The following is a 27,140-nucleotide window of genomic DNA, read 5'->3' as shown; positions in this document are numbered from 1 at the left end:
CACAACTGCTTGCTTCCTCTGGGTGAGGTTGTGATCTTTCCAGCTTGGTACTCTGCCTGATCTACGCAGTGCATAACTGCTTGCTTCCTCAGGGTGAGGTTGTGATCTTTCTGGTTTGCTGCTCTGCCTGATCTACGGAGTGCACAACTGTTTGCTTCCTCTGGGTGAGGTTGTGATCTTCCAGGCTTGGTGGTCTGTATAAAGTGCGCAGTGCGCAACTGCTTGCTTCCTCTGGGTGAGGTTGTGATCTTCCAGGCTTGGTGGTCTGTCTAAAGTGCACAATGCACAACTGCTTGCTTCCTCTGGGTGAGGATGTGAACTTTCCGGCTTGCTGCTCTGCCTGATCTACGCAGTGCGCAACTGTTTGCTTCCTCTGGGTGAGGTTGTGATCTTTCCAGCTTGGTTGTCTGTCTAAAGTGCACAGTGCGCAACTGCTTGCTTCCTCTGTGTGAGGATGTGATCTTTCCGGCTTGGTGGTATGGAAGTGGATCTGCTCAGTGGTGCTTTCACCAAGTTGCTCATTTTAGTAGTTAGTGGAATTGGGTGAGGTTGGATTGTGTCACATGCACGTGCCACAGACTGGATTTGGCGTTGGCGAAGCGAGCCTGCCCGTAGGATATATAATGTGGGTAGGAACTTTGAGGGCATGTCTGCAGGACTTCTGCATGTGATCCTTCTTCCAGGCACCCTGTAGGATCCGGGTAGCGTTGCTGAATGTAGACATGTGTTGGTGCTTTTTGCACCTTTAGTGATTTTGACCTGGCATTGTTGCTATTACTGCCCAGGTATTGGACATTGCCTAATCAGTTGTCTCACCTGTTGTTGGCCTCGTGTTTCCTTGTTTTCCAGTGAGGGTGTTGTGCTCGGGTTGGCTTTGAATGCTGTCTTCTCCAGGCTGACATGGTTGTTGTGTGTGCCACCTTTGGTCGGGGTGACCAGATTGCTTCTTGCCACTGGGACACCACCATTGCAGTCTAGAACTTTCTATTGCCAAACTAATGCATGTTGGTGGTTGTAGGCTTGTTGGCTCCCAATGAACAAACAGGACTTAAGCACCTGATGCCTTTCCTTCGTAAAAGGTGTGTTCCAGTGGTTGGCCTACCATTGACCATTCAGCGGGGTGCCACAGAAGCAGGTGTGTGCATGTGTTCTGTAATTGCTGGACTTTGCTTCTGGGCAGTCTCAATGCTATTCCTGTGCTGGAGTGGGTAAAGTGGGGAGAGGTGCTGATTACACGTGGCAGGACCCACAGAGGGTCTGCTCCCCAATTACACACCTTCTGTGATGGGCAACCTGCCAGGGGGCTGTGGCTGGCTTCAGGAACTCGCTACATGTGCATATTAACCGTGTTTTGTCTCACTTTCTTTGCCTTCATGTTTGTGTATGTTCATCCCACCCCTGGCCTGTGTCTCTTTGTATTGCCAACCTGTTACACCTGTGTCCTTCACTCTGAATCTCGGCTGTCTACTCCTCCTCTTACCCTCTACTTCTCCTGGCACTCTACTCTTTCTTCTTGCCCCTGCTGCTTCTCCCACCCCTCTCCCCCTTTCCTCTATACCTTCTTCATAACCGCTACTCCGTCTCCCTACTCTACTCCGTCTTCCTACCCACTGCTTCTTCTCATTGCCCACTACTCCGTTTTCCTACTCTCTACTGCGTCTTCCTACACTCTACTCCTTCTCCCTACTCTCTACGGTGTCTTCCTACTCTCTACTCCTTCTATCTAATCTCTACTGCATATTCCTACTCTCTGCTCCTTCTCCCTACTCTCTACTCCATCTCCCTACCCACTGCTTCTTCTAATTGCTCACTACTCCGTCTTCCTATTCTCTACTGTGTATTCCTACTCTCTACTCCTTCTCCCTACTCTCTACTCCGTCTCCCTAACCACTACTTCTTTCCATTGCTCACTACTCGGTCTTCTTACTCTCCATTGCGTATTCCTACTCTCTACTCCTTCTCCCTACTCTCTACTCTGTCTCCTTACCCACTAATTCTTGCCGTTGTTCTCTACTCTTGTCCCTTTCTACTACCCCTTCCCTTCTTTCCTCTCCTACGTCGACCTTTTCACCTCATCCCAACTCTCTGCACACGCTCTACCAATGCCTCATCGTCTTCCTTCCTCCTACCCTGCTGCCCTCTGTCCCTCATCTTTACCCTGTACTCTTGCTCTGCCCCTTGTCCCTGTCCTCTACCCTTAATTACTTGAATCTGCCACAACTTGATTACCTCTATCCCTTCTCCCTGACATCCACCCTTATCCCTGTTCTTTTCCTCTAACCCTTCTCTCTGACACCCACCCTTACCCCTATTCTTTTCCTCTATCCCTTCTCCCTGACATCCACCCTTACCCATGTTATTTTCCTCTATCCCTTCTCTCTGACACCCACCCTTACCCCTGTTCTTTTCCTCTATCCCTTCTCCCTGACATCCACCCTTACCCCTGTTCTTTTCCTCTATCCCTTCTCTCTGACACCCACCCTTACCCCTGTTCTTTTCCTCTATCCCTTCTCCCTGACACCCACCCTTACCCCTGATATTTTCCTCTATCCCTTCTCTCTGACACCCACCCTTACCCCTGTTCTTTTCCTCTATCCCTTCTCCCTGGCATCCCACCTTACCCCTGTTCCTTTCCTCTATCCCTTCTCTCTGACACCCACCCTTACCCCTGTTCTTTTCTGCTATCCCTTCTCCATGACACCCACCCTTAACCCTGTCCTTTCCTTCTATCCCTTCTCCCTGAAATCCACCCTCACCCCTGTTGTTTTCCTCTATCCCTTCTCCCTGACATCCACCCTTACCCCTGTTCTTTTCCTCTATCCCTTCTCTCTGATACCCACCCTTACCCCTGTTATTTTCCTCGATCCCATCTCTCTGACTCCCACCCTTACCCCTGTTATTTTCCTCTATCCTTTCTTCCTGACATCCTCCCTTACCCCTGTTCTTTTCCTTTATCCCTTCTCCCTGACATCCACCCTTACCCCTGTTCTTTTCCTCTATCCCTTCTCTCTGATACCCACCCTTACCCCTGTTATTTTCCTCTATCCTTTCTTCCTGACATCCTCCCTTACCCCTGTTCTTTTCCTTTATCCCTTCTCCCTGACATCCACCCTTACCCCTGTTCTTTTCCTCTATCCCTTCTCTCTGATACCCACCCTTACCCCTGTTATTTTCCTCTATCCTTTCTTCCTGACATCCTCCCTTACCCCTGTTCTTTTCCTTTATCCCTTCTCCCTGACATCCACCCTTATCCCTGTTCCTTTCTTCTATCCCTTCTTCTCTGCCCTGTGCTCCGCCCTCCCTGTTCTGCCCTCTGACCCCCGTTGCCTCTACCTCTTGTCTCATTTCCCTGTGCTCCACCTTCTTTTTCTTCTTTCTCTGTTTTATGCCATTCTCTCTTCCTTATGACCCTCCTCTCTGTACCCTACTTCCCTCTGCCTATTATCTGCTCCCCTCACTCTTCTTCCATTGCCTCTTCCTGGTCTCTTGGCGCACCTTGTCTGTCCTTCCTGCCCTGTTTCCATCCTCCCTCTGCTCTTTTTTTCTCTGCCCTGTATCCATCCTGTCTTCCCTTTTCCCTTCTTTCTCTGGTGCTGGTAAACCTTTGTCTGTCCCCTTCTCTGTGCCCTTCTCTGTGCCCATTCCTCTGTCCCCTGCTCTGTTCCATTCGCTGTGCCTGTTCCTCTTTCCCCTTCTCGGTCCCCTTACTTGTGCCTTTCTCTGTGGCCTTCTCTGTCTCCTTCTCTGTCTCCTTCTCTGTGCCCATTCCTCTGTCTCCTTCTCTGTGCCCGTTCCTCTGTCCCCTTCTCTGTCCCCTTCTCTGTTCCTTTCTCTGTTCCTTTCTCTGTTGCCTTCTCTGTGCCCTTCTCTGTCACCTTCTCTGTGCCCGTTTCTCTGTCCCCTTCTCTGTACCCTTCTCTGTCTCCTTCTCTGATGCCTTCTCTGTGCCCTTCTCTGTCCCCTTCTCTGTCCCCGTTCATCTTTCTCCTTCTCTGTGCCCTTCTCTGTTGCCTTCTCTGTGCCCATTCCTCTGTCCCCTTCTCTGTGCCCTTCTCTGTTGCCTTCTCTGTCGCCCGTTCCTCTGTCGCCTTCTCTGTTCCCGTTCCTCTGTCCCCTTCTCTGTGCTCTTCTCTGTCACGTTCTCTGTGCCCTTCTCTGTCACGTTCTCTGTGCCCTTCTCTGTCCCCTTCTCTGTGCTCTTCTCTGTCACGTTCTCTGTGCCCTTCTCTGTCCCCTTCTCTCTTCCCTTCTCTCTTCCCTTCTCTGTGCCCTTCTCTGTGCCTGTTCCTCTGTCCCCTTCTCTGTGCCCTTCTCTGTCCCCTTCTCCATCGCCTTCTGTGTGCCTGTTCCTCTGTCCCCTTCTGTCGCCTTCTCTGTGCCCGTCCTCTGTCCCCTTCTCTGTTCCCTTCTCTGTCGCCTTCTCTGTTCCCTTCTCTGTCCACTTCTCTGTGCCCTTCTCTGTGCCCTTCTCTGTCGCCTTCTCTGTGCCTGTTCCTCTGTGCCCATCTCTGTCTCCTTCTCTGTGCTCGTTCCTCTGTCCCCTTCTGTGCCCTTCTCTGTGCCCTTCTCTGTCCCCTTCTCTGTCCCCTTCTATGTGCCCGTTCCTCTGTCCTGTACTCTTTTTTTCTGCCCTCTGCTCCTCTCCCTATTCTCTACCCATTCTGCCTTCCCTTTGCTCCCTCCCCCTACTCTCTGCCTCCGCCTCCCTTTCCCACTGCTCTGTCCCTTTCTGCTGCTTTGTACCCCTACCTCGTATGTCTACCCCATCCCCATGTTCGTCACCCCATGTACCCCAAACACTACCATCATCTGCAGACTGGAACCCGAGATTTTGATCAGAGCCAAGCAAGACTTCATGAAAATCGACAGTACCGCGGATTTAGAGTGAGTGCATCACGCCCCCATCCCCTTCTCCCCCTCTGTCATGCTCTATTTAACCATCTCCACTTCTTTTCCTTTGCCTGGTGCCCCAATCTTCACCCGCACCCCTGCAGCTTTCTGCTATCCTGCCTCACACCCCCACATGATGCCCTTGACCTGCTTTCAAAAGCTTGACCCAGACTCCCCCCTCATCCCCCTCAAACTAGCACCCAGTCACAAGCTTTGGTTGCAAGAGAAGAGCATTGGACAGCTGTCCCTAGATGTGAGGAGGTTTCTGCAGGACTATTGATCTGGAGAAGACCCCCACACAGCAGTCAGACAGCAGCCTCCCGCTCCTCCTGGACCGCACCACACTAGCTGCACTCCTAGCCACATCTATGGGCTCTACAGACTACATACATGACGTGTCTGCTTCCAAGTGGTCAGCAGAGTAAGGTTCAGATTGTGTGACATCCAGTACCATGCAGACTCTCACAGGGGTCCACCCAGTCTCTACATGGAGGTTCTAGGAGATCTCCTCAAGAGCCGCAATAACTCGTAACACCAGTCAGTCATTCTGTCCTGGAGGCCACGCACTTACTTCAAACTCAGTCCCACCAAAACTGAGTGTGTGCTCCTCTGCAGCCCAGCTAAACAGCCATTCATCTGCTCCTGGCTAGCCAGCATGAATCGCAAAGGTCTCACTGTCGGGGTCTGTAAGCTCCCTGACACCAGGACTGCAAAGTCCCAGGGGTTCCTGACTACCCGTAAGGTGAGATATTGGTACGGTTTAGGACAAACTCAGTGTTAGTTTATGGCTGCTTAGGATTTGGTGTTAGGTAATGGGCAACACAATTATTTTCCTTATCCAGTTTTTCAAGCAGGAAACCAGGCCCTTCCCAATTAAAGATAGAGGAGGAGGCTTGAAACCCTAGGAAAGCAGAGACCCCCGGGCAGTGAAGAAGAGCGCAGAAGAGCACAGAGGAGCGCAGAAGAGTGCAGCTCATTCTGTAATTGCATTTTCCTTCAAGATGGAGGGGCAGGCCTGCGGGCAGATGGGGCTAGGGAACACCTGCTACTCAGCGTCCACCAATAGAGTCAGCCCCATTTAGAGACATCCTTCATCTGGAAATAGGAGCTTGCGGGCCACCTCTGTGGGATATGTGCCAGCGGTTCTGCTGGAAGTGCAGCGGTTCGCAGCTTCACGTTTAATGAAGAAAATGCTTGCAGCAAGTTAGATCTCCAGTAGGGCCCCAGTCGTGGCTCACTTTCAGAGGCCAGGGCCGTGCAGCTTGTTGAAAGTTGGCCATTAGACAGAGTTTAAGAGGTAAAGCCTCTTATTTTCCAGAGGGGTTTTGGGAGTGCTGGAATCCGACCTTGGGCCTTGAGGAATCCGAGTTAACTAGGCCTTCATGTGAGCTTGTGCACGGACCAAGACACCATCACCAGCACCCAAGGGCTGAAACTATGGTTTGCTCTGGGCAACACTATCCTCCCGAGTTCGGAAGCGGTAGCGCCACCCGGTGAAAAGCAAGAACAGTCACCAGGGCTCAGTGCTCCTGTGACTAAGTCACCCCTCCAGTAATGAAAGGAGACCGAGAAGAAGATGACGTTATGAGGACGAATTTAGAACCTTCTAAAGACTTACCAGCCTTAATGCAAAGGAGATTCAGGGAAGGGTTATAGAGGTCACGTCTCAGAACCTTTCGGAGGGTCCCAGGTGCTCACAGTTCAGCTCAAGTCTCAGACGGGGTAGGGGTTGTCAGCTGAAGATGGATAGAGGTTGTCAGCTGAAGAAGGATAGGGGTTGTCAGGTGAAAATGGATAGGGGTTGTTAGGTGAAGATGGATAGGGGTTGTCAGCTGAAGATGGAGATGGATAGTGGTTGTCAGGTGAAGATGGATAGGGGTTGTCAGCTGAAGATGGTTGATGGATAGGGGATGGATAGGGGTTGTTAGCTGAAGATGGATAGGGGTTGTCAGGTGAAGATGGTTGATGGATAGGGGATGGATAGGGGTTGTTAGCTGAAGATGGATAGGGGTTGTCAGGTGAAGATGGATAGAGGTTGTCAGGTGAAGATGGATAGGGGTTGTCATGTGAAGATGGATAAATGTTGTCAGCTGAAGATGGATAGGGGTTGTCAGCTGAACATGGATCGGGGTTCTCAGGTGAAGATGGATAGGGATTGTCAGCTGAAGATGGATAGGGGTTGTCGGGTGAAGATGTATAGGGGTTGTCAGGTGAAGATGGATAGCAGATGGATAGGGGTTGTTAGCTGAAGATGGATAGGGGTTGTCAGGTGAAGATAGAGGTTGTCAGATGAAGATGGATAGGGGTTGTCATGTGAAGATGGATAAATGTTGTCAGCTGGAGATGGATAGGGGTTGTCAGGTGAAGATGGATAGGGGTTGCCAGCTGAACATGGATCGGGGTTCTCAGGTGAAGATGGATAGGGATTGTCAGCTGAAGATGGATAGGGGTTGTCAGGTGAAGATGTATAGGGGTTGTCAGATGAAGATGGATAGGGGTTGTCTGGTGAAGATGGATAGGGGTTGTCAACTGAACATGGATGGGGTTGTCAGGTGAAGATAGATAGGAGTTGTCAGCTGAAGATGGATAGGGGTTGTCAGGTGAAGATGTATAGGGGTTGTCAGATGAAGATGGATAGGAGTTGTCAGATGAAGATGGATAGGGGTTGTCAGGTGAAGATAGATAGAGGTTGTCAGATGAAGATAGACAGGGGTTGTCAGGTGAAGATGGATAGGGGTTGTCAGGTGAAGATAGATAGAGGTTGTCAGATGAAGATGGATAGGGGTTGTCATGTGAAGATGGATAAATGTTGTCAGCTGGAGATGGATAGGGGTTGTCAGGTGAAGATGGATGGGGTTGTCAGCTGAACATGGATCGGGGTTCTCAGGTGAAGATGGATAGGGATTGTCAGCTGAAGATGGATAGGGGTTGTCAGGTGAAGATGTATAGGGGTTGTCAGATGAAGATGCATAGGGGTTGTCTGGTGAAGATTGATAGGGGTTGTCAACTGAACATGGATGGGGTTGTCGGGTGAAGATGGATAGGAGTTGTTAGCTGAAGATGGATAGGGGTTGTCAGGTGAAGATGGATAGGGGTTGTCAGGTGAAGATGGATAGGGGTTGTCAGCTGAAGATGGATAGGGGTTGTCAGCTGAAGATGGATATGGGTTGTCAGCTGAAGATGGATAGGGGTTGTCAGGTGAAGATGGATAGGGGTTGTCAGCTGAAGATGGATAGGGGTTGTCAGCTGAAGATGGATAGGGGTTGTCAAGTGGAGATAGACAGGGGTTGTCAGGTGGAGATGGATAGGGGTTGTCAGGTAAAGATAGATAGGGGTTGCCAGATGAAGATGGATAGGGGTTGTCAGGTGAAGATGGATAGGGGTTGTCAGGTGGAGATGGATAGGGGTTGTCAAGTGGAGATAGACAGGGGTTGTCAGGTGGAGATGGATAGGGGTTGTCAGGTGAAGATGGATAGGGGTTGCCAGGTGAAGATGGATAGGGGTTGTCCGGTGAAGATGGATAGGGGTTGTCCGGTGAAGATGGATAGGGGTTGTCAGCTGAAGATGGATAGGGGTTGTCAGGTGAAGATTTATGGGGGTTGTCAGGTGGAGATGGATAGGGGTTGCCAGGTGAAGATGGATAGGGGTTGCCAGGTGAAGATGTATAGGGGTTGTCAGGTGAAGATGGATAGGGGTTGTCAGCTGGAGATGGATAGGGGTTGTCAAGTGGAGATAGACAGGGGTTGTAAGGTGGAGATGGATAGGGGTTGCCAGGTGAAGATGGATAGGGGTTGCCAGGTGAAGATGGATAGGGGTTGTCAGGTGAAGATGGATAGGGGTTGTCAGGTGACTATGGATTAAGGTTGTCAGGTGAAGATGGATAGGGGTTGTCAGCTGAAGATGGATGGGGTTGTCAGGTGGAGATGGATAGGTGTTGTCAGGTGAAGATGGATAGGGGTTGTCAGCTGAAGATGGATAGGGGTTGTCAGGTGAAGATGGATAGGGGTTGTCAGCTGAAGATGGATAGGGGTTGCCAGGTGAAGATGGATAGGGGTTGTCAGGTGAAGATGCATAGGGATTGTCAGCTGAAGATGGATAGGGATTGTCAGCTGAAGATGGATAGGGGTTGTCAGATGAAGGTGGATAGGGCTCGTCAGGTGGAGATGGATAGGGGTCGTCAGGTGGAGATGGATAGGGGTCGTCAGGTGGAGATGGATAGGGGTCGTCAGGTGAAGATGGATAGGGGTCGTCAGGTGGAGATGGATAGGGGTCGTCAGGTGAAGATGGATAGGGGTTGTCAGGTGAAGATGGATAGGGGTTGCCAGGTTGTCCGGTGAAGATGGATAGGGGTTGTCAGATGAAGGTGGATAGGGCTCGTCAGGTGGAGATGGATAGGGGTCGTCAGGTGGAGATGGATAGGGGTCGTCAGGTGGAGATGGATAGGGGTCGTCAGGTGAAGATGGATAGGGGTCGTCAGGTGAAGATGGATAGGGGTCGTCAGGTGGAGATGGATAGGGGTCGTCAGGTGAAGATGGATAGGGGTTGCCAGGTTGTCCGGTGAAGATGGATAGGGGTTGTCAGGTGGAGATGGATAGGGGTCGTCAGGTGAAGATGGATAGGGGTCGTCCGGTGAAGATGGATAGGGGTTGTCCGGTGAAGATGGATAGGGGTCGTCAGGTGAAGATGGATAGGGGTTGTCCAGTGGAGATGGATGGGGGTCATCAGGTGAAGATGGATAGGGGTTGCCAGGTGAAGATGATTAGGGGTTGTCAGGTGAAGATGGATAGGGGTTGTCCGGTGAAGATGGATAGGGGTCGTCAGGTGAAGATGGATAGGGGTTGTCCAGTGAAGATGGATAGGGGTCGTCAGGTGAAGATGGATAGGGGTTGTCAGGTGGAGATGGATAGGGGTTGTCAAGTGGAGATAGACATGGGTTGTCAGGTGGAGATGGATAGGGGTTGTCAGGTGAAGATGGATAGGGGTTGTCAGCTGAAGATGGATAGGGGTTGTCAGGTGAAGATGGACAGGGGTTGTCAGGTGAAGATGTATAGGGGATGTCCGGTGAAGATGGATAGGGGTCGTCAGGTGAAGATGGATAGTGGTCGTCCGGTGAAGATGGATAGGGGTCGTCCGGTGAAGATGGATAGGGGTCGTCAGGTGAAGATGGATAGGGGTCGTCAGGTGAAGATGGATAGGGGTTGTTAGCTGAAGATGGATAGGGGTTGTCAGCTGAAGATGGACAGGGGTTGTCAGGTGAAGATGGACAGGGGTTGTCAGGTGAAGATGGATAGGGGTTGTCAGGTGAAGATGGATAGGGGTTGTCCGGTGTAAATGGATAGGGGTTGTCAGGTGAAGATGGATAGGGGTTGTCAGCTGAAGATGGATAGGGGTTGTCAGGTGAAGATGGATAGGGGTTGTCCGGTGAAGATGGATAGGGGTTGTCCGGTGAAGATGGATAGGGGTTGTCAGGTGAAGATGGATAGGGGTTGTCAGGTGAAGATGGACAGGGGTTGTCAGGTGAAGATGGACATTGGTTGTCCAGTGAAGATGGACAGGGGTTGTCCGGTGAAGATGGATAGGGGTTGTCAGGTGAAGATGGATAGGGGTTGTCAGGTGAAGATGGACAGGGGTTGTCAGGTGAAGATGGACAGGGGTTGTCAGGTGAAGATGGATAGGGGTTGTCCGGTGAAGATGGATAGGGGTCGTTAGGTGAAGATGGATAGGGGTTGTCAGCTGAAGATGGACAGGGGTTGTCAGGTGAAGATGGACAGGGGTTGTCAGGTGAAGATGGATAGGGGTCGTCTGGTGAAGATGGATAGGGGTCGTCAGGTGAAGATGGATATGGGTCGTCGAGTGAAGATGGATAGGGGTCGTCAGGTGAAGATGGATAGGGGTTGTCTGGTGAAGATGGATAGGGGTCGTCAGGTAAAGATGGATAGGGGTTGTCATGTGAAGATGGATAGGGGTTGTCAGGTGAAGATGGACAGGGGTTGTCAGGTGAAGATGGATAGGGGTTGTCAGGTGAAGATGGATAGGGGTTGTCCGGTGAAGATGGATAGGGGTTGTCAGGTGAAGATGGATAGGGGTTGTCAGCTGAAGATGGATAGGGGTTGTCAGGTAAAGATGGACAGGGGTTGTCAGGTGAAGATGGATAGGGGTTGTCAGGTGAAGATGGATAGGGGTTGTCCGGTGAAGATGGATAGGGGTTGTCAGGTGAAGATGGATAGGGGTTGTCAGGTGAAGATGGATAGGGGTTGTCAGCTGAAGATGGATAGGGGTTGTCAGGTGAAGATGGATAGGGGTTGTCCGGTGAAGATGGATAGGGGTTGTCAGCTGAAGATGGATAGGGGTTGTCCGGTGAAGATTGATAGGGGTTGTCAGGTGAAGATGGATAGGGGTTGTCAGGTGAAGATGGACAGGGGTTGTCAGGTGAAGATGGACAGGGGTTGTCAGGTGAAGATGGATAGGGGTCGTCAGGTGAAGATGGATAGGGGTTGTCCGGTGAAGATGGATAGGGGTCGTCAGGTGAAGATGGATAGGGGTTGTCCGGTGAAGACGGATAGGGGCTGCCAGGTGAAGATGGATAGGGGTTGTCAGGTGAAGTCAGATAGGGGTCGTCCGGTGAAGATGGATAGGGGTCGTCAGGTGAAGATGGATAGGGGTTGTCCGGTGAAGATGGATAGGGGTCGTCAGGTGAAGATGGATAGGGGTTGTCAGGTGGAGATGGATAGGGGTTGTCAAGTGGAGATAGACAGGGGTTGTCAGGTGGAGATGGATAGGGGTCGTCCGGTGAAGATGGATAGGGGTTGTCAGCTGAAGATGGATAGGTGTTGTCAGGTGAGGATGGATAGGGGTTGTCTGGTAAAGATGGATAGGGGTTGTCAGCTGAAGATGGATAGGGGTTGTCAGGTGAAGATGGATAGGGGTTGTCCGGTGAAGATGGATAGGGGTTGTCAGGTGAAGATGGACAGGGGTTGTCAGGTGAAGATGGACAGGGGTTGTCCGGTGAAGATGGATAGGGGTTGTCCGGTGAAGATGGATAGGGATTGTCAGCTGAAGATGGATAGGGGTTGTCAGGTGAAGATGGACAGGGGTTGTCCGGTGAAGATGGATAGGGGTTGTCCGGTGAAGATGGATAGGGGTTGTCAGGTGAAGATGGACAGGGGTTGTCCGGTGTAGATGGATAGGGGTTGTCAGGTGAAGATGGACAGGGGTCGTCCGGTGAAGATGGATAGGGGTCGTCAGGTGAAGATGGACAGGGGTTGTCCGGTGAAGATGGATAGGGGTTGTCCGGTGAAGATGGATAGGGATTGTCAGCTGAAGATGGATAGGGGTTGTCAGGTGAAGATGGACAGGGGTTGTCCGGTGAAGATGGATAGGGGTTGTCCGGTGAAGATGGATAGGGATTGTCAGCTGAAGATGGATAGGGGTTGTCAGGTGAAGATGGACAGGGGTTGTCCGGTGAAGATGGATAGGGGTTGTCCGGTGAAGATGGATAGGGGTTGTCAGGTGAAGATGGATAGGGGTTGTCAGGTGAAGATGGACAGGGGTTGTCCGGTGTAGATGGATAGGGGTTGTCAGGTGAAGATGGACAAGGGTCGTCCGGTGAAGATGGATAGGGGTCGTCAGGTGAAGATGGATAGGGGTTGTCCGGTGAAGATGGATAGGGGTTGTCAGGTGAAGATGGATAGGGGTTGCCAGGTGAAGATGGATAGGGGTTGTCAGGTGAAGATGGATAGGGGTCGTCCGGTGAAGATGGATAGGGGTCGTCAGGTGAAGATGGATAGGGGTTGTCCGGTGAAGATGGATAGGGGTCGTCAGGTGAAGATGGATAGGGGTCATCTGGTGAAGATGGATAGGGGTCGTCAGGTGAAGATGGATAGGGGTCGTACGGTGAAGATGGATAGGGGTCGTCAGGTGAAGATGGATAGGGGTTGTCCGGTGAAGATGGATAGGGGTTGTCAGGTGAAGATGGATAGGGGTCGTCAGGTGAAGATGGATAGGGGTTGTCCGGTGAAGATGGATAGGGGTTGTCAGGTGAAGATGGATAGGGGTTGTCAGCTGAAGATGGATAGGGGTTGTCAGGTGAAGATGGACCGGGGTCGTCAGGTGAAGATGGATAGGGGTTGTCAGGTGGAGATGGATAGGGGTTGTCAAGTGGAGATAGACAGGGGTTGTCAGGTGGAGATGGATAGGGGTTGTCAGGTGAAGTCAGATAGGGGTCGTCCGGTGAAGATGGATAGGGGTCGTCAGGTGAAGATGGATAGGGGTTGTCCGGTGAAGATGGATAGGGGTCGTCAGGTGAAGATGGATAGGGGTTGTCAGGTGGAGATGGATAGGGGTTGTCAAGTGGAGATAGACAGGGGTTGTCAGGTGGAGATGGATAGGGGTCGTCCGGTGAAGATGGATAGGGGTTGTCAGCTGAAGATGGATAGGTGTTGTCAGGTGAGGATGGATAGGGGTTGTCTGGTAAAGATGGATAGGGGTTGTCAGGTGAAGATGGATAGGGGTTGTCAGGTGAAGATGGATAGGGGTTGTCCGGTGAAGATGGATAGGGGCTGTCAGGTGAAGATGGACAGGGGTTGTCAGGTGAAGATGGACAGGGGTTGTCCGGTGAAGATGGATAGGGGTTGTCCGGTGAAGATGGATAGGGATTGTCAGCTGAAGATGGATAGGGGTTGTCAGGTGAAGATGGACAGGGGTTGTCCGGTGAAGATGGATAGGCGTTGTCCGGTGAAGATGGATAGGGGTTGTCAGGTGAAGATGGACAGGGGTTGTCCGGTGTAGATGGATAGGGGTTGTCAGGTGAAGATGGACAGGGGTCGTCCGGTGAAGATGGATAGGGGTCGTCAGGTGAAGATGGACAGGGGTTGTCCGGTGAAGATGGATAGGGGTTGTCCGGTGAAGATGGATAGGGATTGTCAGCTGAAGATGGATAGGGGTTGTCAGGTGAAGATGGACAGGGGTTGTCCGGTGAAGATGGATAGGGGTTGTCCGGTGAAGATGGATAGGGATTGTCAGCTGAAGATGGATAGGGGTTGTCAGGTGAAGATGGACAGGGGTTGTCCGGTGAAGATGGATAGGGGTTGTCCGGTGAAGATGGATAGGGGTTGTCAGGTGAAGATGGATAGGGGTTGTCAGGTGAAGATGGACAGGGGTTGTCCGGTGTAGATGGATAGGGGTTGTCAGGTGAAGATGGACAAGGGTCGTCCGGTGAAGATGGATAGGGGTCGTCAGGTGAAGATGGATAGGGGTTGTCCGGTGAAGATGGATAGGGGTTGTCAGGTGAAGATGGATAGGGATTGCCAGGTGAAGATGGATAGGGGTTGTCAGGTGAAGATGGATAGGGGTCGTCCGGTGAAGATGGATAGGGGTCGTCAGGTGAAGATGGATAGGGGTTGTCCAGTGAAGATGGATAGGGGTCGTCAGGTGAAGATGGATAGGGGTTGTCAGGTGGAGATGGATAGGGGTTGTCAAGTGGAGATAGACAGGGGTTGTCAGGTGGAGATGGATAGGGGTTGTCAGGTGAAGATGGATAGGGGTCATCAGCTGAAGATGGATAGGGGTCGTCAGGTGAAGATGGATAGGGGTCGTCTGGTGAAGATGGATAGGGGTCGTCAGGTGAAGATGGATAGGGGTTGTACGGTGAAGATGGATAGGGGTCGTCAGGTGAAGATGGATAGGGGTTGTCCGGTGAAGATGGATATGGTTTGTCAGGTGAAGATGGATAGGGGTTGTCCAGTGAAGACGGATAGGGGTTGTCAGGTGAAGATGGATAGGGGTTGTCAGCTGAAGATGGATAGCGGTTGTCAGCTGAAGATGGATAGCGGTTGTCAGCTGAAGATGGATAGGGGTTGTCCAGTGAAGATGGATAGGGGTTGTCAGCTGAAGATGGATAGGGGTTGTCAGGTTAAGATGGATAGGGGTTGTCCGGTGAAGATGGATAGGGGTTGTCAGGTGAAGATGGATAGGGGTTGTCCGGTGAAGATGGATAGGGGTTGTCAGGTGAAGATGGATAGGGGTTGTCAGGTGAAGATGGATAGGGGTTGTCAGGTGAAGATGGACAGGGGTTGTCCGGTGAAGATGGATAGGGGTTGTCAGGTGAAGATGGACAGGGGTCGTCCGGTGATGATGGATAGGGGTCGTCAGGTGAAGATGGATAGGGGTTGTCCGGTGAAGATGGATAGGGGTTGTCAGGTGAAGATGGATAGGGGTTGCCAGGTGAAGATGGATAGGGGTTGTCAGGTGAAGATGGATAGGGGTCGTCCGGTGAAGATGGATAGGGGTCGTCAGGTGAAGATGGATAGGGGTTGTCCAGTGAAGATGGATAGGGGTCGTCAGGTGAAGATGGATAGGGGTTGTCAGGTGGAGATGGATAGGGGTTGTCAAGTGGAGATAGACAGGGGTTGTCAGGTGGAGATGGATAGGGGTTGTCAGGTGAAGATGGATAGGGGTCGTCAGCTGAAGATGGATAGGGGTTGTCAGGTGAAGATGGACAGGGGTTGTCCGGTGAAGATGGATAGGGGTTGTCAGGTGAAGATGGACAGGGGTCGTCCTGTGAAGATGGATAGGGGTCGTCCGGTGAAGATGGCTAGGGGTCGTCAGGTGAAGATGGATAGGGGTTGTCCGGTGAAGATGGATAGGGGTTGTCCGGTGGAGATGGATAGGGGTCGTCAGGTGAAGATGGATAGGGGTTGCCAGGTGAAAATGGATAGGGGTTGCCCGGTGAAGATGGATAGGGGTTGTCCGGTGAAGATGGATAGGGGTCGTCAGGTGAAGATGGATAGGGGTTGTCCGGTGAAGATGGATAGGGGTTGTCCGGTGAAGATGGATAGGGGTTGTCAGGTGAAGATGGATAGGGGTTGTCAGCTGAAGATGGATAGGGGTTGTCAGGTGAAGATGGATAGGGGTTGTCCGGTGAAGATGGATAGGGGTTGTCAGCTGAAGATGGATAGGGGTTGTCAGGTTAAGATGGATAGGGGTTGTCCGGTGAAGATGGATAGGGGTTGTCAGGTGAAGATGGACAGGGGTTGTCAGGTGAAGATGGATAGGGGTTGTCCGGTGAAGATGGACAGGGGTTGTCCGGTGAAGATGGATAGGGGTTGTCCGGTGAAGATGGATATGGGTTGTCAGGTGAAGATGGACAGGGGTTGTCAGGTGAAGATGGACAGGGGTTGTCCGGTGAAGATGGATAGGGGTTGTCCGGTGAAGATGGATAGGGGTTGTCAGGTGAAGATGGACAGGGGTTGTCCGGTGAAGATGGATAGGGGTTGTCAGGTGAAGATGGACAGGGGTTGTCCGGTGAAGATGGATAGGGGTTGTCCGGTGAAGATGGATAGGGGTTGTCCGGTGAAGATGGATAGGGGTTGTCAGGTGAAGATGAACAGGGGTTGTCAGGTGAAAATGGACAGGGGTTGTCCGGTGAAGATGGATAGGGGTTGTCCGGTGAAGGTGGACAGGGGTTGTCCGGTGAAGATGGACAGGGGTTGTCAGGTGAAGATGGATAGGGGTTGTCAGGTGAAGATGGACAGGGGTTGTCCGGTGAAGATGGATAGGGGTTGTCAGCTGAAGATGGACAGGGGTTGTCAGGTGAAGATGGACAGGGGTTATAAGGTGAAGATGGATAGGGGTTGTCCGGTGAAGATGGATAGGGGTCGTCAGGTGAAGATGGAAAGGGGTTGTCCAGTGGAGATGGATAGGCGTCGTCTGGTGAAGATGGATAGGGGTTGTCCGGTGAAGATGGATAGGGGTGTCCGGTGAAGATGGATAGGGGTTGTCAGGTGAAGATGGATAGGGGTTGTCAGGTGAAGATGGACAGGGGTTGTCCGGTGAAGATGGAAAGGGGTTGTCCAGTGGAGATGGATAGGGGTCGTCAGGTGTGTGATGGTGGAAATGCATCAGAGGGACAGGGCCTCTGAATCCTTGTCCTTTACTGCTTTTTATCGTGTGTTCTGTCATGTTTTCTGCCCAGGAGTCCATGTGGGACTCCTGGCAGTGCAGCTCTCTCTTTTGGTTTGGTGAACAGACCCATGGGATACCCTTATGGCACCCATGGGTAGGGGTACAACCCTGTGCCCCTAGTGTATGTTTTTGGGCACCTGTGGGTGGCCCACAGAGCAGGGTATGGGCTAGTGGCAGCTCCATGCTGAATTTGACAGGTGCTCTGGGTGTCCTCCATTTTGGGATACCCAGGCCCTGCCATTGGGGTCAGTTGATCCCTGATAGGAAACAAGATGGCCCCTGTGGCCTCTTGCTTTCTATTGCCTGTTACCTTGTTTTCCCAAAGTCCTGGGAAGCCCTGACTCTGTCCCTTCCCCCTGGCTGGCTGTTGGGTGGAAGTTCCATATATGGTGTTGTTGTGAAGGCCCAGCTAGACTGACTGGAGCCTTCCCAGTGACTGTATGTTGTGGGTACCTCCTGTGGGTGGGACCTGGGTGAATGGAGTGTGTGACCAATATACACTCCTTGTTGTGGTTGTCTGGTTTCTGGCATGAGAGACAAAGACTGAGACAGCCCTGCCCGAAACTGGCCTGAATGCAGTGTGTAGTGTTGAATGGCTGGGTACTTGTCCCAATCCACATTCCTTGTTGTGAGTGTCTGAAAGGGAGGAGTGTGGCCTGAATGCACTGTGTGCCTGATTGGCTGACTGACTGCATGAATGCCCTCCTGTATGATTGGCTGCTGAGTGTGTGCCAGCAGTGTGGATGAGAGACAGAATAGTATATCTGGGGACCTCTCACCACTGGTAATTGTTCAGAAGAGTTCAGAAGCGTTCTGGAGTTGAGTCTCCACTCTAAGAGTAACTGGAACTGCTGATCCTCGACGTCCAGCTGGAAGAAGACTTGCTGTTGCATTTGCTTCGACCGATCCGAAGGCTGCCGAAATCGTCGAAGACTGACCCGAGAGAGGACCTGGTAAGGCGCCCTCTTCCCGTGCTCCGAGGGACCATCGAGCACCGCTCCATCTTCGCCGAAGCGCCCTGGAAGACAAACCCTCGAAAGGCTGCCGACCCGAGACGGGACCGCCGAGGAGATCGAAGTGAAGCACCCGGACATCGCCACCGTCGAAGTCCATCGCCGTCGACCAGGGTTCGCAGGTTTGTGTAACCGCTGGAGGCCCGTCGAAGTTGTGTTGCCCAGCCGTGGGGACCACTTGACGCCGTGCCGCCGACGACCGGAGCCGTCCGCTTCTTGCCTAAGAACATTCGAATCGAAGGACTCCCTCGCCCGCATCGTCGACCGCTTTATCCTGCCGGAGAAAGTCGAGGACGACCAACGCGCCGAGGAGAAACCTGCCGGTGGGTTTCCCGCCACCCGAAGACCACAAAGACTCGAACGACTCGACGCCCTTGCTGGGCCTCCGTCTCCACAATCTTTGCGGTCCCGAACTATTGTCACTGAGGTGCCCCGCACGCCTCTGCCTTGCAGGACGCCGACGCTCCGACGCCGACGAGCACCGCTCGGACGAAGCTGCCGCCTCATCGACGCCGTTCTGCCCTGTTTGTCGACGGACGTTCGACGCCCCGTGTCTCCCGCTTGAAAGGGAAGGCATTCAAGAAGGGCCGTCGATTCCCCGCCGCCGAACGCCGAGTTCCTCGACGCTTCTTGACGCCTCTCGACGATCCGTGACTCCCGCTTGAAAGGGGGTCGCTCAAGAAGGATCTGTCGACGCCTCTTCGACGAACTCGACTCCACCAGGTACATTGGGGGTTTAAAAACATTATAGGAGGGAATAAGACCTGCAGAACAATATATGGACTGGGCTTGTGCTATATCTTTATTTTACAGGTTGCCCAGGTGGGGGGATCTCCACACAGAACTGGGTCTAGTGGTAGGGGCCAGTATTCTGCCTATTGCTCAACCATCTTATTTTCTCTCCTCTCTCTATTGCTGGTTTCACTCCATTGATCTGTGTGACATTGTTACAGTATTGTTGATGCACTTTAATGAGATCTAATACAAAGGGTGGCACCACTTTAGAATTGTATATATTTGCCATTGTTGATTTTCCTAAGTACAAAGTGAGTTATTATGATAAGTGTACATAACCTTGAATATTGATTATATAAAGACTGTGTTCTAACCAATACAGTGTGTGGACATTCCTTTGTGGGGGCTTGGGGACTACACTGTACTTAAGAACCAGCCTGCATCACCTCCTGAGAAGCTAGGCCTTGATTGCTCGTCCATTGCTACCGTACTAGAGAATCTTGGCTGGGGTCCTCTGTGCCTCTCTTCTACCATATAGAGAGCAGAAGTACAGACACCCCCTACCAGTCTTTACAAGGTGAAGATGGACAGGGGTTGTCAGGTGAAGATGGATAGGGGTCGTCAGGTGAAGATGGATAGGGGTCGTCCGGTGAAGATGGATAGGGGTTGTCAGGTGAAGATGGATAGGGGTTGTCAGGTGAAGATGGACAGGGGTTGTCAGCTGAAGATGGACAGGGGTTGTCAGGTGAAGATGGATAGGGGTTGTCCGGTGAAGATGGGTAGGGGTCGTCAGGTGAAGATGGAAAGGGGTCGTCCGGTGGAGATGGATAGGGGTCGTCAGGTGAAGATGGATAGGGGTTGTCCGGTGAAGATGGATAGGGGTTGTCCGGTGAAGATGGACAGGGGTTGTCCGGTGAAGATGGATAGGGGTTGTCAGGTGAAGATGGATAGGGGTTGTCCGGTGAAGGTGGATAGGGGTTGTCAGGTGAAGATGGATAGGGGTTGTCAGCTGAAGATGGATAGGGGTTGTCAGGTGAAGATGGATAGGGGTTGTCCGGTGAAGATGGATAGGGGTTGTCAGCTGAAGATGGATAGGGGTTGTCAGGTTAAGATGGATAGGGGTTGTCAGGTTAAGATGGATAGGGGTTGTCCGGTGAAGATGGATAGGGGTTGTCAGGTGAAGATGGATAGGGGTTGTCAGGTGAAGATGGACAGGGGTTGTCAGGTGAAGATGGATAGGGGTTGTCCGGTGAAGATGGACAGGGGTTGTCCGGTGAAGATGGATAGGGGTTGTCCGGTGAAGATGGATAGGGGTTGTCAGGTGAAGATGGACAGGGGTTGTCAGGTGAAGATGGACAGGGGTTGTCCGGTGAAGATGGATAGGGGTTGTCCGGTGAAGATGGATAGGGGTTGTCCGGTGAAGATGGATAGGGGTTGTCCGGTGAAGATGGATAGGGGTTGTCAGCTGAAGATGGATAGGGGTTGTCAGCTGAAGACGGATAGGGGTTGTCAGGTTAAGATGGATAGGGGTTGTCCGGTGAAGATGGATAGGGGTTGTCAGGTGAAGATGGATAGGGGTTGTCAGGTGAAGATGGACAGGGGTTGTCAGGTGAAGATGGATAGGGGTTGTCCGGTGAAGATGGATAGGGGTCGTCCGGTGAAGATGGATAGGGGTTGTCAGGTGAAGATGGATAGGGGTTGTCAGGTGAAGATGGACAGGGGTTGTCAGCTGAAGATGGACAGGGGTTGTCAGGTGAAGATGGATAGGGGTTGTCCGGTGAAGATGGATAGGGGTCGTCAGGTGAAGATGGAAAGGGGTCGTCCGGTGGAGATGGATAGGGGTCGTCAGGTGAAGATGGATAGGGGTTGTCTGGTGAAGATGGATAGGGGTTGTCCGGTGAAGATGGACAGGGGTTGTCCGGTGAAGATGGATAGGGGTTGTCAGGTGAAGATGGATAGGGGTTGTCCGGTGAAGGTGGATAGGGGTTGTCAGGTGAAGATGGATAGGGGTTGTCAGCTGAAGATGGATAGGGGTTGTCAGGTGAAGATGGATAGGGGTTGTCCGGTGAAGATGGATAGGGGTTGTCAGCTGAAGATGGATAGGGGTTGTCAGGTTAAGATGGATAGGGGTTGTCAGGTTAAGATGGATAGGGGTTGTCCGGTGAAGATGGATAGGGGTTGTCAGGTGAAGATGGATAGGGGTTGTCAGGTGAAGATGGACAGGGGTTGTCAGGTGAAGATGGATAGGGGTTGTCCGGTGAAGATGGACAGGGGTTGTCCGGTGAAGATGGATAGGGGTTGTCCGGTGAAGATGGATAGGGGTTGTCAGGTGAAGATGGATAGGGGTTGTCAGGTGAAGATGGACAGGGGTTGTCAGGTGAAGATGGATAGGGGTTGTCCGGTGAAGATGGACACGGGTTGTCCGGTGAAGATGGATAGGGGTTGTCCGGTGAAGATGGATAGGGGTTGTCAGGTGAAGATGGACAGGGGTTGTCAGGTGAAGATGGACAGGGGTTGTCCGGTGAAGATGGATAGGGGTTGTCAGGTGAAGATGGACAGGGGTTGTCCGGTGAAGATGGATAGGGGTTGTCAGGTGAAGATGGACAGGGGTTGTCCGGTGAAGATGGACAGGGGTTGTCCGGTGAAGATGGATAGGGGTTGTCCGGTGAAGATGGATAGGGGTTGTCAGGTGAAGATGGACAGGGGTTGTCAGGTGAAGATGGACAGGGGTTGTCCGGTGAAGATGGATAGGGGTTGTCCGGTGAAGATGGACAGGGGTTGTCCGGTGAAGATGGATAGGGGTTGTCCGGTGAAGATGGATAGGGGTTGTCAGGTGAAGATGGACAGGGGTTGTCCGGTGAAGATGGATAGGGGTTGTCAGGTGAAGATGGCCAGGGGTTGTCCGGTGAAGATGGATAGGGGTTGTCCGGTGAAGATGGATAGGGGTCATAGGGTGAAGATGGATAGGGGTTGTCAGGTGAAGATGGACATCGGTTGTCAGGTGAAGATGGATAGGGGTTGTCAGGCGAAGATGGACAGGGGTTGTCAGGTGAAGATGGATAGGGGTTGTCAGGTGAAGATGGACAGGGGTTGTCAGGTGAAGATGGATAGGGGTTGTCAGGTGAAGATGGATAGGGGTTGTTAGGTGAAGATGGATAGGGGTTGTCAGATGAAGATGGATAGGGGTTGTCAGGTGAAGATGGATAGGGGTTGTCAGGTGAAGATGGATAGGGGTTGTGAGGTGAAGATGGACAGGGGTTGTCAGGTGAAGATGGATAGGGGTTGCCAGGTGGAGATTAATGCTGCACATGGACACCTTTCATTCCCATGACAGGATGCACCTCTTGACGGCGATTAGGAGTGGCCCATCGGGAGACCTGTGCTGCACATGGACACCTTTCATTCCCATGACAGGACGTGCCTCTTGACGGCGATTAGGAGTGGCCCATCGGGAGACCTGTGCTGCACATGGACACCTTTCATTCCCATGACAGGACCCGCCTCTTGACGGCGATTAGGAGTGGCCCATCTGGAGATCAGTGCTGCACATGGACACCTTTCATTCCCATGACAGGACCCGCCTCTTGACGGTGATTAGGAGTGGCCCATCTGGAGACCTGTGCTGCACATGGACACCTTTCATTCCCATGACAGGACCCGCCTCTTGACGGCGATTAGGAGTGGCCCATCTGGAGACCAGTGCTGCACATGGACACCTTTCATTCCCATGACAGGACCCGCATCTTGACGGCGATCAGGAGTGGCCCATCTGGACACCAGTGCTGCACATGGACACCTTTCATTCCCATGACAGGACCCGCCTCTTGACGGCGATTAGGAGTGGCCCATCTGGAGACCAGTGCTGCACATGGACACCTTTCATTCCCATGACAGGACCCGCCTCTTGACGGCGATTAGGAGTGGCCCATCTGGAGACCACTGCTGCACATGGACACTTTTCATTCCCATGAGATGACGCGCCTCTTGACGGCGATTAGGAGTGGCCCATCTGGAGACCTGTGCTGCACATGGACATCTTTCATTCCCATGAGATGACGCGCCTCTTGTCGGCGATTAGGAGTGGCCCATCTGGAGACCAGTGCTGCACATGGACACCTTTCATTCCCATGACAGGACCCGCCTCTTGACGGCGATCAGGGGTGGCCCATCTGGAGACCAGTGCTGCACATGGGCACCTTTCATTCCCATGACAGGACCCGCCTCTTGACGGCGATCAGGAGTGGCCCATCTGGAGACCAGTGCTGCACATGGACACCTTTCATTCCCATGACAGGACCCGCCTCTTGACGGCGATTAGGAGTGGCCGATCTGGAGACCACTGCTGCACATGGACACTTTTTATTCCCATGAGATGACGCGCCTCTTGACGGCGATTAGGAGTGGCCCATCTGGAGACCTGTGCTGCACATGGACACCTTTCATTCCCATGACAGGACCCGCCTCTTGACGGCGATTAGGAGTGGCCGATCTGGAGACCACTGCTGCACATGGACACCTTTCATTCCCATGAGATGACACACCCCGTGACGGCGATTAGGAGTGGCCCATCTGGAGACCAGTGCTGCACATGGACACCTTTTATTCCCATGAGATGGCGCACCCCGTGACGGCGATTAGGAGTGGCAGTTGTGGGCACAGTCATTATGTTGACCCCCTGCTGGTTCGGCTCTCCAGCCACCTTTGCATTCCCTGAACCCTCTTATCTTAAACCCCCTCGCAGGCAGGGACTCATCCTTTTGCGACTTGACGCCTGGGACCCCCGTCCATTGTCGGGGTCCCTTGGCCCTGTCCTCCGCCTTCCTTCATGTTCCCTCTCGTCCTTGACAATCCTTCGTGAAGGGCCCCCTGGTCCCCTGTCAACTGTGCCTGGCTTCTGGGCTTTTCTGGGGCCGCTGTAGGGGCCCTCTCTGCCGCTCGGGCCCCCTGTGGACAGGGGTCTCTCTCTCAGGGATCCTCCTGTCACCCGAGTCTGAGAGACCCCCGACTTTCCCCACCGTTTGGTGTTTTTACTTTTTTTTACCATTGTTTGATTTTTGTGTTTGATGGGAGTTTGTGTATCTAATTGCACAAAAAGCTGAACTTAAGGGAACCCGTGAAGTGCCTCTGGCTCCAGACGCTCCCTGGTGATCAAGGGGTCCAGTAGGTGTCGTGTGATCCACCCTATGGCGGGGGGGGGGGCGGGAGGGGCTCAAACACGCGTGATCACAGGGAATGCTTTGACATTGGACCCCCTCCCTCGGGCCCTCGTGTGATCTGACCACCTGTGCCCCAGGACATTGCCACCCCCCAGAACCCAGGGGACTTACCTTTCACCCCTCGCCCCCACCCCAGGCGCCCCACCCCCACCCCAGATATCAGTGCCAGGCGGGCCACGCAGGAATGCCCCTGAACGGCAGTGGCGGCCACTTTCATGATTATTCTTTCAAAACAATTTAAGAAATATTCTATGAAATGTTGTTTTTCAAAGAATAATTATCAACATTCCATAAAGAAATGTGAAAGTTGATGTTAAGACGGATTTCCCTGAATCCCGTGTGTGGAATAATGCCCCGAGTGTCTCACTCATGTCTCGCTCATGTCTCGCTCCTTGCTTACTCTGTCCCGCGTGTCTCTCTCTCTTCCCTGCCTCCCACTTGCTCGACACTCTCTCACCCCCTCTCTCTGTCCACAGAACCTTCAGCGAGTACGATGAAGACAGCCTGGTGAACCTGACCAAGGACCGAGACATGCACGCCGAGAGAGAGTTCCAGAAGGTCTCCATTTCCGGAGAGGAGAAGTGTGGGGTAAGCCTGCCTGCTGCTGCTGCTCGTGGACTGCTGGTGCCCTGGGAGGGGGTGGGAGTGGGGGGTGAGGGGAGAGGGTATAGAGGCCTTCTCCTGGCTTCACTCCCTGATATGTAACTCATTCTCTCTCTTGCTCTCCCATAGTCCCTCCTACGCGCTCATCCTCTGTCTCTCGCTTTCTCTGCTATCTCCTCGCACTCTCTATAATTTCTCTGCTGCGATCTCTCATTCTACCCCATGCTCTCACATTCCCTCACAGTCTCTCTCTTTCTGTCTCTCTATGTCCTTCCTTCGCTCTCATTTAATCTCTGTCATAACCCCTGCAGCCGTCCATTTGCCTTTACTCCCACTTATCCATCCTTGCGCATGCACACAATGTTTTTTATCCCCCATGAATTGGCATGACACAAGATTTCAATTGGCAAAATTGGCCGCAGTTTTATTTCCATGACAACAGAAGTATTTGTACACAATAGTGACCTCATTCTGTACGTGTGGCGCTTGCTTGCCGGATTTCCTTTGCTTCCCCCTATACTTGGTATAGTAGGCCCCCAACTCCCCCGACCCATTGTACCTGTTCCTATCCTGCCCGTGCAGGGGTCCGTGGGTGGGGAGAGCGCCGTTTGTTTTGGGGGAGAAGCTGAGCCTTATTTGTTCCTACCAGACGCCCCCGCCGTTTAGGCCCCCAAGAGGCGCTGGTCCAGAAGAGCGAAGACCCATTCTGTTTCCTTCTGGCTCGTCCGGAGTCTATCATTTGTGCTTGGTTGCCCAAACATCGCCAACTTGTCATCCTCTGACCTGGGTGCCCTGCGACAGCAATGCCCAGGTGTCCTCCTCTGTGTATTTCGTGGGTGGGTGGGTGGAAAATGAAATTCCTTGCACTTGTCAGGTGACGGCGACCGGGTCCCAGTGCAAGAGCGAGATGCCTGGTCCCTGGTCCCGCCTGCTTATATCCTGCAAGCCCCGCCCCTTTCCTTTTGTTTCCCCTTCACGGGCTTTTGGGCCATTCGGCTTTTGGCGCCGTTCCGCCCCTTTGTCCTTTGCCCTTCCGGGTGAGGGTCCCAGCTCCCGGCGGCATGACCCCGCAGGGGTTACCCTGCTGCCTCCTCCATTTTTGAGGACGTTTTCCGTCGTCAGCTCCATTTCCTCTCCCCTCTCGCTCTCTCTCTCTCCCTCTCTCCCCCCTCTCTCTCCCTCTCTCCCTCCCGCTCTCCCCCCTCTCCCTCTCTCTATTTCTCTCCCCCTCTCTCTCTCTCTCTTTCACTTAGTCTCCCATTCACGCAGTCTCTCAATTCCTCTCCCCCCTCTCTCTCTCAATCTCTCTCAATCTCTCATTCACCCAGTCTCTCATTACCTCCCCCCTCTCCCCCTCTCTCTCTCTCTCTATCTCTCATTCACCCACCCAGTCTCCCATTCACCCAGTCTCTCAATTCCTCTCCCTCCCTCTCTTTCTCTCTCTCTCTCTCTCTCTCTCTCTCTCTCCCTCATTCACCCAGCCTCTCATTTCCTCTCCCCTCTCTCTCTCTCTCTGTCTCTCTCTCTCATTCACTCAGTCTCTCATTTCCGCTCCTCATCTCTCTCCCTCTCTCTCTCTCTCTCTCTCTCTCTCCCTCCCTCTCTCTCTCTCTCATTCACGAAGTCTCTCATTTGTTCCCCCTCTCTCTCTCTCATTCACTCAAACTCTCATTTCCCCCCCCCCCCTCTCTCTCTCTCTCTCTCTCATTCACCCAGTCTCTCATTTCTGCTCCTCATCTGTCTCTCGCTCTCTCTCTTTCTCTCTCTCATTCACTCAGTCTCTCATTTCCTCTCCCTCCCCCCTCTCTCTCTCTCTTTCATTCACGCAGTCTCTCATTTGCTCTCCCCCTCTCTCTCTCATTCACTCGGACTCTCATTTCCTCCCCCTCTCTCATTCCCAGTCTCACTTCCCTCTCTCTCTCTCTCTCTCTCTCTCTCTCTCTCTCTCTCTCTGATCCCCTCGGTCTCACTTTTCCTCCCTCCCCCCCCTCTCTCTCTCTCTCTCTCATTCACTCAGTCTCTCATTTCTGCTCCTCATCTGTCTCTCGCTCTCTCTCTTTCTCTCTCTCTCATTCACTCATTCTCTCATTTCCTCTCCCTCCTCCCCCCTCTCTCTCTTTCTCTCTCTTTCATTCACGCAATCTCTCATATGCTCTCCCCCTCTCTCTCTCATTCACTCAGACTCTCATTTCCTCCCCCTCTCTCATTCCCAGTCTCACGTCCCCTCTCTCTCTCTCTCTCTCTCTCTCATTCACTCAATCTCTCATTTCCACTCCTCATCTCTCTCTCTCTCTCTCTCTCTCTCTCTCTCTCTCTCTCTCTCTCTCATTCACCCAGTCTCTCATTTGCTCTCCCCTCTCTCATTCACTCCATCTCTCATTTCCTCTCCCTCTCTCTCTCTCCCTCCCTCCCCTCTCTCTCTCTCTCTCCCTCTCTCTCCCCTCTCTCTCTCTCTCTTTCACTCAGTCTCCCATTCACTCAGTCTCTCAATTCCTCTCCCCCTCTCTCTCTGAATCTCTCATTCACCCAGTCTCTCATTTCCTCCCCCTCTCCCTCTCTCTCTCTCTCTCTCATTCACCCAGTCTCCCATTCACCCAGTCTCTCAATTCCTCACCCACTCTCTCCCCCCTCTCTCTCTCAATCCCCCATTCACCCAGCCTATCATTTCCTCTCCTCTCCCCTCCCCCCCCTCTCTCTCTCTCTCTCTCATTCACCAAGCCTC

The 27,140-nt window shown here is 52.6% G+C and overlaps 1 protein-coding gene across 8 annotated transcripts in view; it reads left to right on the top strand.

Annotated features, from left to right (window-relative positions):
- Window positions 1-27,140, top strand: part of AMPD2 (adenosine monophosphate deaminase 2) — a 947,247-nt gene that overhangs the window by 280,404 nt on the left and 639,703 nt on the right. For 6 of the 8 annotated variants that reach the window (XM_069632996.1, XM_069632994.1, XM_069632993.1 and 3 more), the window contains exons 4-5: window positions 4,816-4,884; window positions 24,292-24,403. In XM_069632996.1, the coding sequence (XP_069489097.1) occupies window positions 4,816-4,884; window positions 24,292-24,403 (181 nt within the window). The remainder of the gene's footprint in view (window positions 1-4,815; window positions 4,885-24,291; window positions 24,404-27,140) is intronic. The other 2 variants (XM_069632992.1, XM_069632991.1) reach the window with 1 other exon arrangement.

Source organism: Ambystoma mexicanum, chromosome 13, assembly GCF_040938575.1.
Source record: "Ambystoma mexicanum isolate Mex_15411 chromosome 13, UKY_AmexF1_1, whole genome shotgun sequence".
Taxonomy (NCBI): Eukaryota; Metazoa; Chordata; class Amphibia; order Caudata; family Ambystomatidae; genus Ambystoma; species Ambystoma mexicanum.
Note: the sequence above shows the minus strand (reverse complement) of the source record. Positions and strands in the feature narration are given on the sequence as shown.